This window comes from Neophocaena asiaeorientalis, unplaced genomic scaffold, assembly GCF_003031525.2.
Source record: "Neophocaena asiaeorientalis asiaeorientalis breed wild unplaced genomic scaffold, Neophocaena_asiaeorientalis_V1.1 scaffold606, whole genome shotgun sequence".
In the NCBI taxonomy this organism is placed as follows: Eukaryota; Metazoa; Chordata; class Mammalia; order Artiodactyla; family Phocoenidae; genus Neophocaena; species Neophocaena asiaeorientalis.
This window is the reverse complement of record NW_020173687.1, coordinates 5321095-5335935: the sequence shown is the minus strand read 5'-3', so window position 1 is coordinate 5335935 and position 14841 is coordinate 5321095. Positions and strand designations below refer to the sequence as shown.

Genomic DNA, 14841 nt, shown 5'->3' with positions numbered 1-14841 from the left:
ACTTTCTGCTACAAATCTTCTGCCATCATCTCTCTTTTCAGATGGTAAACTACTCTGAAAGGTTTAATGAATAAATGAATAATGACCAGAGAAAGGTCCGGGTAAAGCAGTGCGTGTTTGGGGTGCTTGGCTGACATTTTGCGAATGGTGACGATCTTACGATCTTATGATAAAAGATGAACTTAAGCCCCTCCCCCCATCCCAACTCTCCTTCCTGACTCCTAAGAGTTTTCCCTGGCGTGGTTATGTAAATGTGCAGAGCACGAGGGAAATTATTACCTAATTTCAAAAACAAATGAATCACCAGTATAAAGGGCGATTCTGCCTCACGCTTTTATGTCTACAGTGACTCATGACGGTGCTGCGTTTGCAAAGAGATGGAGTTTGGAACGTGTTTCCATGCCTGCCGGAGGTCATTGCGTTCCTCCCTTTAGCCGTGTGGATGCAGGATGCCTATGCCCCGCCCACTGCCCTCCACCAAGAGCTCAGATGTGCAGAGATTCCCGACAGGGCCCCGGGGTGTCGGGACAGGACAGGTGTGCGGGCCTGTCCGGCACTTGGCAGGATGTGGCGCGTCCCTGGTCCCCATGCAGTAAATGCTGTTCATGCTTCCGTCGTTTTGTGACAACCCCATAAGCTCCACACGTTTCCAAAGGCAGCCGGGTGGCCAGGGGTGGTGAGGGTCCTGCCCCCGGCGGAGAATGTGTTTGAGACAGGTTCTGCTAAGCTCTCGTAGATGCTGTGTGCACGGGCACCTAAATGCTCACCTGCGTCTCCTCTATTGAACACGTGGCCAACTTAAAATCGATCACCTAATTTAGTGCTGCCCGTATTTATTCCTGGCAAGACACTTGTTTGAGGTTTTTGTATTTTGTTTACTCAAAGAATTCTCGTACAAATAGGCTCTGAGGTCTCAGGAAAGGAGAGAGGTAAAGTACTTCATACAAATCAAACCCGGAGGCTTCTTGATCTGCTTGGAAGTCCAAACAAGATGTAACAGTGGCAGGAGTGTGAGGCCCAGGCGAGGCCCCCAGGGCTCCCCCTGTTGCATCGAGGGGGACATATACTTCTGACTGACTTTTCCATAGCCCAGTGTTATGACTCCAAGCGCCCATCCTTAAACCCAATGTTGTAACCGGGCAGTAGATGGCTCTCAGAGCTGGGCTCAACTTAACCAAGCTCACGAGACTGTTGTTCAAAACAAGAACACCGGGCTTCCCTGGTGGCGCAGCGGTTGAGGGTCCGCCTGCCGATGCAGGGGACGCAGGTTCGTGCCCCGGTCTGGGAAGATCCCACATGCCGCGGAGCGGCTGGGCCCGTGAGCCATGGCCGCTGAGCCTGCGCGTCCGGAGCCTGTGCTCCGCAGCGGGAGAGGCCACAACAGTGAGAGGCCTGAGTACCGCAAAAAAAAAAACCAAAACAAAGCAAAAACGAGAACACCAACATGCTGACCTGCAGTGAGACCAGAGCTGTGCTGGGACTGAACTCCTGGCATCTATGACCTGCAAGGCCTTCAGAAACCAAATCCTAGTCTCATAGTGCTCCAGACTATACAACTCAAGCAAAGAGGTCGGTTAGGTTAAACGGAGTTTACCTTCTCATGCAGCAAGTAGCCCTGAGCATTTACCACGGTCAAGGCTGGGACACAGTCCCGACCAAGGCTGACAAGGTGTTTGTCCGGCACGGAGCTCATCACATTTGAATCAGGGAACCTGAAGTTTAACCCGTAGACAAATAAAGACACTAATGTCAAAGGGTAATAAATGCCAGGAAGGAAACACACCTGGGGACAGTGTGCTGGGGGTTGCTTGGAAAGGCTGAGCCCCAAGTGACAGGGAGGCCCAGCCACCCACAAGCCAGGGGCAGTGCTCCAGGCAGAAGGAAGAGCATGTGCAAAGGCCCTGAGGTAGGAACAAAGGTGGCTCAAGGACGTGACCAAGTTTAACTCACAAAAAGGAAGCTGATTTTGGAGTTCTGAGGAGATCCTTGGAGCTCCCAAGGGCGGACCACAATCTGATACAGAGGGCTGGGTAAGCAGATGGAGCAGGTTACAAAAAAACAATGCACTGACATTTCTGGGATTCTTCTGGTTGCTGTGTGGACCGTCCCACACCCGTCTCACCCCTCACATCAGTTAGCACAGTGTCTGGCCTCGTGAGTTGCGCTCCAGTATGTGTCAGTAAATGTCCCAGGCACTGCAGAAAGGGAAGGAGCAGCGTGGGCCAACCCCAAACAAATAAATGCCTTTCTGTTAAAACGTGAGTGCCTGCAGCCGGAGATAGTAAAGGCCATTTCCCAGAGATGACCTGTCCGGGCCACGATGTACCGTGGAGACTTAGATTTCATCTCTGACTTAGACTTTTTTTTTTTTTGCGGTAAGCGGGCCTCTCACTGTTGTGGCCTCTCCCGTTGCGGAGCACGGGCTCCGGACACGCAGGCTCAGCGGCCATGGCTCACGGGCCATGGCTCACGGGCCCAGCCGCTCCGCAGCATGTGGGATCTTCCCGGACCGGGCCACGAACCCGCGTCCCCTGCATCGGCAGGCGGACTCTCAACCACTGCGCCACCAGGGAAGCCCTAGACTTTTTTTTTTTTAAAGGAATGTCATATGAAACTTTTTTTTGACATGACAATACCTGTAATAATTAGATACATAAAGAACAATGAAACAGCAAGCGTTTCTAAGTATATTTTGAGCAGTTATTATCTACCATCAGTGCCTTTCAAATGTCACTTTGTCGAGGGCTCCTCTGTTTGTTGCAAAGCAGGGAACTTTCGCGCTGTTCTTCTTTAAAGTAGTTGAGAGTATTTTAAATCTCTGTGTCGAACTATGCAAGTCGCTCCAAAATTAAAGTGCTCAAAACCTTTATTTTGAAAAGCCCAAATGGTGCCCATCAAATCAGCGAGAACATTCCCTTTTCAGAATTTAGCACGGGCTTCTGGCAATGTCAGATGTGCTCTCATTTAAGTAATGTGACATCTCACAAGAAGACATCTGATGAGCATTGCATTCAATTGTTAAAAGTACAACAAAGGAAGTCCAAGACGCTCCCCCACCCCCGCTGAAATTTATCATTAATGATTCACATGAGCTACTTTGTGTGGCCGCCTGGCCGCCTACTGAATGTAATTGAATTTCTCTTTCTCTCTCTGCAAATGGAGGCTGTGAAGGACTCATTTGAACTGAAGGGACACCTGAAATTTTCACCTGAAAGGAAGAAAGATGAAGCATCACAGTTACTCAGCTAGGCTTCACGCACTCAAAATGTATGCAAAAATGTCTAAACACAGAAGTGCTTGAGATACGTCTGCAAATACAGATATTTTAAAAACGTGTAGTGACCCCCAACACGGGAACTTTTCACTTACCACCACGGGCCAGCTCACAGAAAATCCAAGCTCGCTTGTTTGCGACACATCACGTTTTTCACAGGTGTGCACAGGGTTCAGAATGTCTGTGCATCTCTTGCAACTTTGAACCTGGAAGTTGTAGTTTGCTGAACAGAAGTAAACACGAGCCCCGGAAGGACTGGTGCATGGCTACCGTCTTGTTCCCAAGATGCCACAGGCCCAGGAAGACAAATGTTGGCCTGAATACAGCTTGGGCTGGTGTAGTGGGTCAATGGGAGGGGTACCAGGGAGCTGTTTCTGGGCCTGGTATTCACCCTTTGCCTTTTCCTTTTCCTCTGCTCCCCACCCTTGGTCAAAAATATGGAGGCTCGACTCGAATGAATAGCTCAGGGAGCAAAAGGCCGACCTCGGTGCCAGGTGAAGTTTTGAGACAGGTGGCTCACCCTTGCCCATGGCCTAGCCCCTGGCACCCATAGCATCAGGGGCCAACAGCCTTCCCGGCGCTGAATGAGATCAGGGATGGGAAACAGTTAAGAAAACTTTGCTAGCATAACCCCCTAGCCTAGGAAACGGCTCTCTGAAGGAGAAACTGTCCTCTCTCGGAGAAAGTCGAGGCAGGTCGGCCTGAGTCACCGTGCATCTTTGTGGTGCAGCCAGTGGTACAGAGTGCGCTGGGGAGGGGAAGTGTAATGGGCTGCCGTGCTTCCTCTCGCCAGGCTTAAATTAATTTCTTCGTCTGTTCTCTTTAGTTAACAGCGATTGATAGAGTGAAGATATCATTAATAAAAATTAGGTGACCAGCCTGGGAACGGACTTTTGTTCGTGCCTCAGCACTTAGCAAAGGGCAAGTGTAAAAAGGATATTTTCAGCAGCTTGTGATTGGAATGAGTCGGGCCAGGTGGAAAACGATTCCAGCCATTTATCAAAGCTGTCAAGACGCGTCTCCCACCAGAAGTGTTTACCAGTATTCACAATGAGCTCCTGCGTGCTGCTAATAGGAGCCCGGTCGGCCGTAACTCAGGACTTTGAAAACGACTCGGGTTATTTAGTGCACCTGTTTGACTGAATGTGCGTACGTCCTGGGGTTCCTGATGCTCTGAGTTATGAGAAGGCACTGTGGAACTTCTGGAAAGGTAAACAGCTGCTCAGAAAGGCTGCTCAGAAAAATGCCTGCCTGGCTATAGCTTCGAATGAGCCCAGGCAGAACGTGCTCCGGGGAGTGGATGATGCCGGGGAAACGGCAGCATCAGGAGTGAAAAATGAGCTGGTTATTCCACACACGTGATAACATAAATCTGATTCAAGGAACTGAGAGAGAAGAGTAGACAGGAAAGCATATGGAAGAAGTTAAATAAAAACCCGAGGTGATACTGCTGTTACTCCGTGAGGGGGTGGATGCATCGATTGGGTGTATTTATTACCTGCGCCCTGTACTTGGTGCTCGGTCACTGTCGCCGAGGGGGGTTCTGTGCCTCTGTGTGTAGAACTTGTCTTCCAGCTGCGTTTATTTAGCGGTTGTTTGCTGTGCACCTACTATGTGCCAGGCATGGTTCAAGGTGCAGAGTTTGCTGAAAGGATTGAGAACACAGACTCCTAGAAGTCAGGAATTTTGCCTTTGCTTTTTTTGTCCCTTCATAAACCCACAAGGATGTTTATTTGGCTTACCAAGTATGACCTGGGCTACCCTCTGATGTAAGTTCTGTAATAATCCTCACTTGACAGATGAGGGGACTGAGGAAGCATAGAAAGGGTATGACTTGATGAGGGCCACATGGTCCAGATACGAATGGGAGCCTCGGCCTCCGGCGTCCTTGCCGTCGGCTACTACAGTACTCTGCTCCCAAAAGGACACCGTAGGCCCCGCCTGCAGATTGAAATACTGAGCCAATCCCTGTTTCTGATCACCGGAGTGGTCAAAGAGGGTCCACTGCTCAGTGAGGTTGACCCACGTCTGTATGTATAGAAGCTGGTGTCTGAAAGCCCAGACTTCCCATTGCCTTCCAACCCTGGAGCGGTGGGCCCTGCCACTTGGAGAGAGAGCCCACAGGGGCTTGTGTGCGGAGGCCAGCCCCTGAGACAGACGTCCATGCCCTAGACCCTGCTGGTCCTGGCCAGGTCAGCCCCCAACGAGGCAGAGAAGGATTGAGAAAGAGGCCTCTTGCATCACACCTTCCTTGCACCAAGCCAGGGAAAGAAAACTTGCCTAACCTCGGCTTTCGGCAGAGCTGCAGGATGGAATTCTGCCTGACTGAAAATTAAAGAATGACAGAGACGTAAGCAGGGCAGAGGTCTCCCCAGCCCCTGCTTCCCATTTTCCCGGCTGAAACACCAACTTACTGACGAGACAAATCTTCCCCATCTGTGTTGGCCTGTGATTCTAGGTACCCACGACAGACTTCTCACCCCCTTGCCAATTTTACTTTTTCTTGAAATATCCGAAACACCAAAATGAAAGTTTCTTTCCACCGTTACCATTTATTTTACTTGGTTGCCTCTTCCAAGCAACACAGACTAGTTTAGGCAAAGGGGCTCATGGGCTGGCATCTTTTTCCATTAGACTCTGTGGTCATTGTTCAAACAGGGTTTCCTGCATGTGGGTAGAAGGGCTCTGACTTGGTGCTAGGATGTGAGAGCAGCATCCGGAGGGGCCTCCGTTTCCTCTGTATTTCAATTTGGAAGTATTTCAGGGTATTACGGCTAAGTTAGGTGCCCCAGTCCCTGATGAGACATGCTGGCTGGACCCTGATCCTGGGGGATGTGTCCCGAGTACTAGTGCTGTGAATCCCACCTCCCACCCTTGGGAGAGGAGCTGAGAGTGTGAGATTTACTGAGTTTTAGGAATTATCCCCAGCACGGATCAGAAAAGACATTTTTGTTCTGAGCCGCAACACTGCAGGCATGTGGAAGAACTTGCTTAGTTACCAGGGAGCTCTAGGAAAGAGAGCGTTCAGTTCCCGAGCGATTATCATTATTTCCGATAGAGTTAACTGCGCTGCAAAGTGGATCCATTTTCTCGCTGCAAAATAAGTGCGTTGGATTGTCTTTTTTGGTAACTATGCAATTAGTTCTTTTTGCCCCGTGCTTTGCCTGATGGTGCTGTCTTTTCTCTGTGAGTGTGCTTGGAACGGTGTTTGGCGGTGAATCTGTTCTCACTCTGCTGCACACGCTCTGGGAAAATGGACTTGCTTACTCTGTAGCACCTGAAATCGAGGGCACTGTGAGTCGGAAGGACCGGCTCAGTTTAGAGATGAGGAAACTGAGACCGTAGAGGGTAAGTGACCGATCCAGAGACGCTCAGTAACGATGGCACAAGCATTTTCAAAGACCACCTGGAGCCATACCACCCAGCTAACGCCCTCCACACTACAAGTCATGTGCAAACACATAGGAAGAGTAGAAAACTGGTGGGGGACGGGTGGGTGTGTTGGAGACCTGCCTGCCTCCTAGAGTGGCCTTCAGGTGAGCGCCCCCCCACCACATACAATATACCTGCTCCCACACTGGGCCATTGTCCCACATCTTGCACATAAAAGACGGCACTACATAATCTTTTTTGGTTTTTAACTGAGGTGAAATTCATAGCATGAAATCAACCATTTTGGAATGGAATGTCAAAAAAATGGTCATGAAGAACCTAAGGGCAGGGCAGGAATAAAGACGCAGACATAGAGAATGGACTTGAGGACACGGGGAGGGGGAAGGGTAAGCTGGGACGAAGCGAGAGAGTGGCATGGACGTATATACACTACCAAACGTAAAACAGATAGCTAGTGGGGAGCAGCCGCATAGCACAGGGAGATCAGCTCGGTGCTTTGTGACCGCCTGGAGGGGTGGGATAGGGAGTGTGGGAGGGAGATATAAGAGGGAGGGGATATGGGGATATATGTATACGTATAGCTGATTCACTTTGTTATACAGCAGAAACGAACACACCATTGTAAAGCAATTATACTCCAATAAAGATGTAAAAAAAATAAACCGTTTTAAAGTGTAAAATTCAGTGGCATTTCATACACTCAGTGTGATGCAACCACCACCTCTATCCGGTTCCAAAACTTCCATCACCCCTGAGGGAGCCCCCCACCCATTAAGCTGGATTAACGTCATCTTTTAAGGATCCTTTCAATTATATGATTCTATGGCTTTAAAATAGGAACTCAACCCATTCAACTCGGTAGAAAACAAACAACAACAAAAAAAACCCTCCACACTTCAGAGCCTTTTAAGATTTCCCCATAAAAGTAGAACATCTAAATATTTGTCCGTAACAAACACAGCCGGGGTGGGTGACTGGGATTGCCAGGGGGAGATGGTGCCGCACAGATCATTACACGACTGCCGTCGGAAACGTCCACGCCTGGGCCGGTTGGTGCCCACGGAGTAGCATCCCTGGCAATGGACACCCACAGTTGATTTGCGCACATACTTTTGGCTCCAGGACAAGATATGGGATTTACATTGTTAGTTTCTTATCACCTTCTGGAAAACTGCTGTCCCTTTGATCTTGACCAGGAAAGGGGCATGCTGACCTACGAATTCAGATTCCTGAACTGAGAGGCATTTTTGCGGTCATTCCCTGGGTGTAATGAGCCTCTCCATCACCCCCATTGGTGGTGGGGTGGAGTGGGGAGGTCTCGGGCTTGCAGTTGACAGCCCTTGCTTGGGAAAATGGCTTATTTGCCCTCTCTGGGTCTCAGCGGTTCCACCCCTCCAATGAAAGAAGTGGTTGTGAGTGGTGGATTTTCAGTGTTTTCTGAAACTCCTTGTTCAAACAGAGATCCAATATGGCAGTCTAATATAATACTCACCACGGGTGAAGTCAGAGATGCTGCGGGTGAGGAAGGCTCTGAGCACATCTCACCTGGCCATTCCCCCTTCCTCCTCCGGGAGGCTCAGAGGGATGCCCCCAAAGCCCTCAGAGCACAGGATGGAAACCACAGATCCTGGCTGTACAGGACCTCCAAGCACTTGGAATTTTTATTTTATTGGCCTCAAGGTAACCATTGACCAGTGGATGTCAACCAAACTGTCCTCAGAATCCTCTGGGAGATGCCACCCAAGTGCATGGCTTTGTTTTCCATTGCTTATCTGGAATGGAGCTATTCCGCACCCCTCACCTCAAATGCTCATTCGTCCTGGCCCTGCCCTGGTTTCCATGTTGCCCTCCTGATGGCTCCATCCACGCAGGCATCCCGTAGGCTTTTCAAAGTCTTTCTCCCTCACTCCTCAGGACCCTGGGGACAGCTAGATGCAGCTTAGGACAACAAAAAATGTGTACGTGACCTCAAGAAGGCGTAGGGAAGATGATACCTTTAGGTTTGAAAGTATTTTTTTTTTAGTGTCTGGTCTTTCTCCTTTCAACAAAGAGGTTTTGTATGTGGACTCAACTCTTTAGATGTTTCTTCAAAAGAAGAGCACCTTTGTACATTAGGACATATGTGCTTAAGTGGCCCCGGGAAAGCTGGGGCTGGGGGTCCCTGCTGTGTTTGCAAATGCAGAAACGACAAATGCAACTCACAGGGTGGGCCAGTCAGAGGTGTCCACCCACCCTCCCCAGCCACCATGGAGTGTGTTGAAAACTCCATGAGGGGGTTTGACTGAAGGTCCTCGGGGATTCCAGCAGCAGGGTGACAGTAGAGCTGCCCTTGCAGGTCCCCGTGGAAACCAATGGCCGGTACTCAGTTCTGAGACTTACTTACAGCTAAGCCCGTGGGTAAATGGGGAAGACGCAGTGTCACTGGTCAGCCCTTTGAAGACATTGCTCAGTGAGTCCCCTTTGGAGCAGGGAGTCTCCAAGGACAGGGGCAGACTGGAGCCCTAAGACATCATCAACAGAGGAATTAGGGAACTTTGCCTGGGAGTCCTCAAAACCCTAGCTTCTCTCTGTATCACTCTTTTCTTCTAGAGAACTCAGTACTTTTAGGTAAATCTGGGTCCAATGTTTACTTTTAACATTTTGACAAGGGACACTTGCAAAGGAATAGTACCATCCTTCCATCGTACATGTGCGTAAGGGGACGGTTGGATGATTCACTGCTCCTACATTTTAACTGAACCAACTTGTTCTCACCAGGAGACTCAGAATGTAAAAACCTTGTAAGTGTTGGTAGCATGTAGAACTGCGCATAAACTCTAGTTTCTCCTTTTTGTTTTTAATCTAGGTACTCTTCAAGGGAATCTAACCTACTGTTATGGAGCAAGGGCTCCTGTGCCCATGGTATAGAAAGCCAAACTCTGACAGCGGGTGTTTGCAGCACAGTAAGGGTATTTTTTTGCAGGGCACCAAGCAAGGGAGTGGGAGACAAGCCTCAGACCTACTCCCTCTTGGTCGTTGAGTTGGGGGTGTTTTTAAAGGGGAAGAGCAAAGAAACAGGGATTATCCATCGTTTTGTGACATTTCCTACTCATAGTTTGAGGGGTCAGGATTCTCTGGCTTGCGACTCTCTGGCCAGGTGGTCCATGGCTCGGGGGTCTGTGAACTCACACTGCCCTAGAGAAACAGCCCGCGTTTGTAAGTTAGCGATGAGATCTAGAGCAGCAGCTTCCGTGCCTTAGTGACCTTATGACATCAGTGTTCTCAGTCATCTCATGCTGGTTGATTCGCGTTCAGTCAGCAGAGAGCATGGAGTTCAGAGGTGACGAGAAAGGGATTGAGGTCAGAGAGCAAGGGAACAGTTTTGGATAGAGCGATTAACCATGAACTCAGTAAGGGGACTCAGTTCTGGGGGGACTTGGTTTAACTATTACAGTTTTTACTGGCAAAATGGGAATCTCTACCCACTCGGGGAGATCAGCCGTACTGGTGTAAACGTGTGTTCTGTGTATGTACGGTTGTGCCTTTGAATGGCTAATCTCACTGATGTCACATGCTGAGGAAGTGTCCCCAGCGACGGGGCATCACATTGTGGTTGAAATTAGACAGGACACTCACTTCTGTGTGGCTGATAGCATCATTAAGAATGAATTCCAGTGACCATCTAGGCAAATGACTTTAAACAGAGACATCTCCTGTCGTGCTTATACTGAAAGATTCGGCTGGCTGAATTAAAAAGCTGAATAAATGAAACCTAGCGATGGGCTGATAGTTTCTGTGGAAGTTGGTGACACGTGCACACCCAGTGTGGCAGTGGAAGCAAAGCCCCGCAGGATGGCCCTCCAGGTACTCCCGGTCTGAGATTGTCGTTCCCGACGCCTTGTGATTGTCACGGCGCCTTGCAGACACAGTCACGGAGCCATCTCAGCTCACCCTCCACGGGGGAGGCGGGCAACTCCCCACTGCCCTCCTCCGGGGAGGGGGCGCCCACTCAGCTGTGGAGCTGGCTGTTGGGGGGCGGGGGGCGGGCCTTGGCCCCGTTCTCCCGACTTCTCACCTAGTGTTCTCGACACTGGCCAGCAGCTCCGTAGGTCATTAAATTCGACTGACGTTCAGACGGCTTGCAAAGCAGATTCTTTGCAGCTGTTATAAAGGTCTCATTGCTCAAGTGTAATCTAGCAAAACCAGCCCCCTCCACTCCCCGGACGCTAAGATTTGCAAGGGCGACAAAAAGTGTATAGTCGACTCCAGAAATAACTGCACCCAGCCGGAACTCCTCGGACAATACATGGAAGGTTCCGGAAGGGGCAAAGGTTCCTTACAAGGGGCAGTCCGGTGTGCCGCTCCGGAGCCCGGCGGCTCCTGTTCCAACCCTCCCTCTGCCACCCACCAGCCCCAGACTGGGGAGTAGCCGCTGGGCCCCCTGTGCCTCAATGTCCTTGTCTGTACACAGACTGTTCGTGGGCACCACCTCAGATGGCGGCAAGGAGTTAAGTCGATACAAAGCGCTTACGACAATGCCCTGCACTTATTCATTCAGCACCTACCGTGTGCCAGGAACTGTGCGTACAAAACGGGCACAAAATAGGCAGAAATCCCTGCCCTCGTGGAGTTTCTTTCTATTTGGAGCGAGGGCAGGGGACGCACCATGGACACTCTATGAGGTTAATCACCCCTAATTAGGTCAGACAATTGCCAACAGCCGCACACCATCCCGTTGCATTTGGGGGTGTTCTTCCCGTTGGCCTTTGACTGTGGGGTGATACCTCACCACTGTCTCGTTCTACCAACCAGCAGCGGTCCGTACACAAGACGTACTGCCAAAAGCCCGGAGGTCCCCCCAAGCCGGTGCTCTGTCCCACCTGCCTGTCAGAGGGAGGGCCTGTGTTTTGCATCCGCAGGGGACTGGGTCAGAGTTTCGTCAATCAGAAGTTGTGTAAGGCTTTGCCACGGCTGGGCCAGGGGCCGGAGGCCTCCAGCACTCATTAACAACTATCTGTTCAATGATTATCTCCCTGGGGTTTATTGTGGTGAGCCGGGCCAAAGCACAACTGACCGTGGCTGTGATCCAAAGACCAGCCCCTGACGTCAAAGATGAGCCTCCCTGGGTGTGGCTGAGGGGCTGGACCTCTGTCCTTCATGGAATTTAAAGCCAGGAAGTTCTGCCCCCAAACACCAGACAGGGCCTTCCCACTGGGAACGCACCCTTACCCGCGGGAAGAGCCTTGAAAGAGACCTTTGGGTCCCTGATCCGGATCGTCCAAAGAGAAGAAAGGTAGGTAGAGCTGTTCATTTATGTCTCTCACAAACTGCAGTGCTAACAGGAACTGGCTTTCTTTTTTCCTCCCAGCCCCGACTGTCTGGCGAGGTGCAACCCGGACAAGGCGCGTGGAGTTGGGGGGCATCCGTGGTTGTTTTTGTTCAGGAAGCCTGTGCTTTTTCTATGGCAGGAAACTTGGCGCCCGTGCCCCTCAGCCCAGCCCCGCAGAGATGCCTCCCCAGCTCTCAGGTGGTCTCAGGTACTCAGCCAAAGTTGTCCAGGGCACCCTGGACAGCCTGCCCCAGGCCGTGAGAGAGTTCGTGGAGAGCAACGCCAAGCTGTGCTGGCCCGACCAGATCCACATCTGCGACGGCTCCGAGGATGAGAACAGGCAGCTGCTGGGCCGCATGGAGGAGGAGGGTGTGATCAAGAGGCTGAGGAAGTATGACAACTGGTGAGCACAGCCTCGGGCCCTTCCGCGCTGCCCAGGGTGCAGGTGGGGAAGTGGTGGAGGAGGGCCTTGGGCAGGGCCGGGCCGGGGCTGTGTGGTTTGCAGACTCTTGAAAAGCTTAGGAAAAGAGCCAGAACCACAGAAACTTAATTTCATGACGTTTGCAGAGCAGCCCAGGTCGTCAAAGAGGGGGCGCATGCGAACGCTGTCTGCAAACTAGGTCCCCGATCCAAAGGAAGGTCGGACAGTCCCTGTCCTAACAGACTAGCTCCTGGTCTAGTGTGTGTCTCCCTGACTGTGTCCCCGGCGGCATGGCTGTGTCCACATTGACGGAGCATCGCTAGCGCGCTGGGCACTGGCCAGGTGTGGGGAGAAAGTGATGATGAATAACTGGTCCCTTCGTGAATGGCGCGGGGCTGAGGGTGTCCGGGGCGCAGGTGCCATGCAGAGCAGCAGCCCTTCCTCTCCAGTCCTCACCTGTGTAGTTTTGCCTTTTGCAGCTGGTTGGCTCTCACTGACCCCAGGGATGTGGCCAGAATTGAAAGCAAGACGGTCATCATTACTCAAGAGCAAAGAGATACGGTGCCCATTCCCAAAACCGGCCTCAGCCAACTGGGTCGCTGGATGTCCGAGGAGGATTTTGAGAAAGCGTTCAATGCCCGATTTCCAGGGTGCATGAAAGGTGAGTGAAACGTTTATTTGAGCAAAATGTCAGCGAACCTTTTATTATTGCGTCTCTGCCCTAATGTTACTCATCATAGAACCTTTTCTTATTGCGTCTGTCCTCATGTTACTCGTCATAGAAACTCCCCCGGCCCCAGAGAGCCTCACATTCCACATGTGAACTCGGCCGCGAATTGAAAATGTACATCTCAGTTCTGGTTTTATAGACTGTCTTATACGACCAGGAAAACACTTTCTACACATGTGGACTTAGATAGCTTGGTGGAACCCAACTGCACATTTATGAAAACTCTTTGATTTTGGAGTTCTGGCCACTTTTCAGTGGACTCTGCTAACTCGGGGGCACTGGTGGCAAGCAAGGCGTGATGTTGTCAGAGGGGGAATCTTGAGAAGGGTCCACCGAGGGAAACAGTGGTGGTTGTTTGTGAGCCCGGGGTCATTTCTAACCGCTTCCCACCCGGCCCCGCAGGTCGCACCATGTACGTCATCCCATTCAGCATGGGGCCCCTGGGCTCGCCTCTGTCCAGGATCGGCATTGAGCTGACAGATTCGCCCTACGTGGTGGCCAGCATGCGTATCATGACGCGAATGGGCACGCCCGTCCTGGAAGCGCTGGGGAACGGGCAGTTTGTCAAGTGCCTCCACTCCGTGGGGTGCCCTTTGCCTTTAAAAAGTAAGCATATTGTTTCAAAATCAAAAGCTAGAACTGAAAAAAAACAAAAAGCAAAAAGCAAGCTTCGGCTTAAACCCAGGCGGGGACGGTGCACACTGATGTGGGCGTGTCCTCCCGTGCAGAGCCTTTGGTTAACAACTGGGCCTGCAACCCGGAGATGACACTCATCGCCCACCTGCCCGACCGCAGAGAAATCATCTCCTTCGGGAGTGGGTACGGCGGGAACTCGCTCCTTGGGAAGAAGTGCTTTGCTCTCAGGATGGCCAGCCGGCTGGCCAAGGAGGAGGGGTGGCTGGCAGAGCACATGCTGGTAAGAAGTAGGAAATTCTAAATGCGCGCTGTAGAGGGTCGGGCAGAGGAGGGGAAGTGGCGAACCCCTACCGCTTCAGAGTTCCGACCGTGCTCCAAGGACAGGTCTAGAAATTCCATCAGTGATGATGATGGAGACACCCTCCTAGACTAAAGCGTGCACCTCTGGGGCAGAAAGGAACGAAGTGCTTAAGGAGAAATCTTGCCTCCAACAGATTCTGGGCATAACCAACCCCAAGGGCCAGAAGAAGTACTTCGCGGCTGCCTTTCCCAGCGCCTGCGGGAAGACCAACCTGGCCATGATGAACCCCACCCTCCCAGGGTGGAAAGTAGAGTGTGTGGGGGATGACATCGCCTGGATGAAATTTGACCAACAAGGTGACTCTTTTAGGCCCAAGTGTTGATGATAATAATTGAAGCTAAGTGAAGTTTTGGCTTTCAGAACGTACCAAATTCTCTTGAATCCACAGTGTTTGGATTTTTAATTCATTTATTTCAGTTCTTGCAAAAGCTCAGACAGATGTATCCCATCAGCATTCTTTAATCTCATATCAAATCTGGATTGAAATGGGACCCTATATTGCTCTTTGTTTGTATAATAAATTGATTAAAATAGCTTGCTGGGGGGCTTCCCTGGCGGTCCAATGGTTAAGGCTTCACCCTCCAGTGCAAGGGGTACAGGTTCGATCCCTGGTTGGAGAGCTAAGATCCCACATGCCTTCGGGCCAAAAACCCAAAATATAAAACAGAAGCAATATTGTAACAAATTCAATGAAGACTAAAAAAAAAAAAAAAAAAAT

At 50.9% G+C, this 14841-nt stretch overlaps 1 protein-coding gene across 1 annotated transcript in view; it reads left to right on the top strand.

The window, feature by feature from the left end:
• Positions 1–11828: 11828 nt before the first annotated feature.
• Positions 11829–14841, top strand: part of PCK1 (phosphoenolpyruvate carboxykinase 1) — a 5604-nt gene continuing 2591 nt past the window's right edge. Inside the window, exons 1-6 of the mRNA XM_024750410.1 lie at positions 11829–11939; positions 12115–12378; positions 12876–13057; positions 13529–13732; positions 13855–14042; positions 14257–14419. Coding sequence (XP_024606178.1) covers positions 12155–12378; positions 12876–13057; positions 13529–13732; positions 13855–14042; positions 14257–14419 — 961 coding nt within the window. The 5' untranslated portion in view covers positions 11829–11939; positions 12115–12154. The remainder of the gene's footprint in view (positions 11940–12114; positions 12379–12875; positions 13058–13528; positions 13733–13854; positions 14043–14256; positions 14420–14841) is intronic.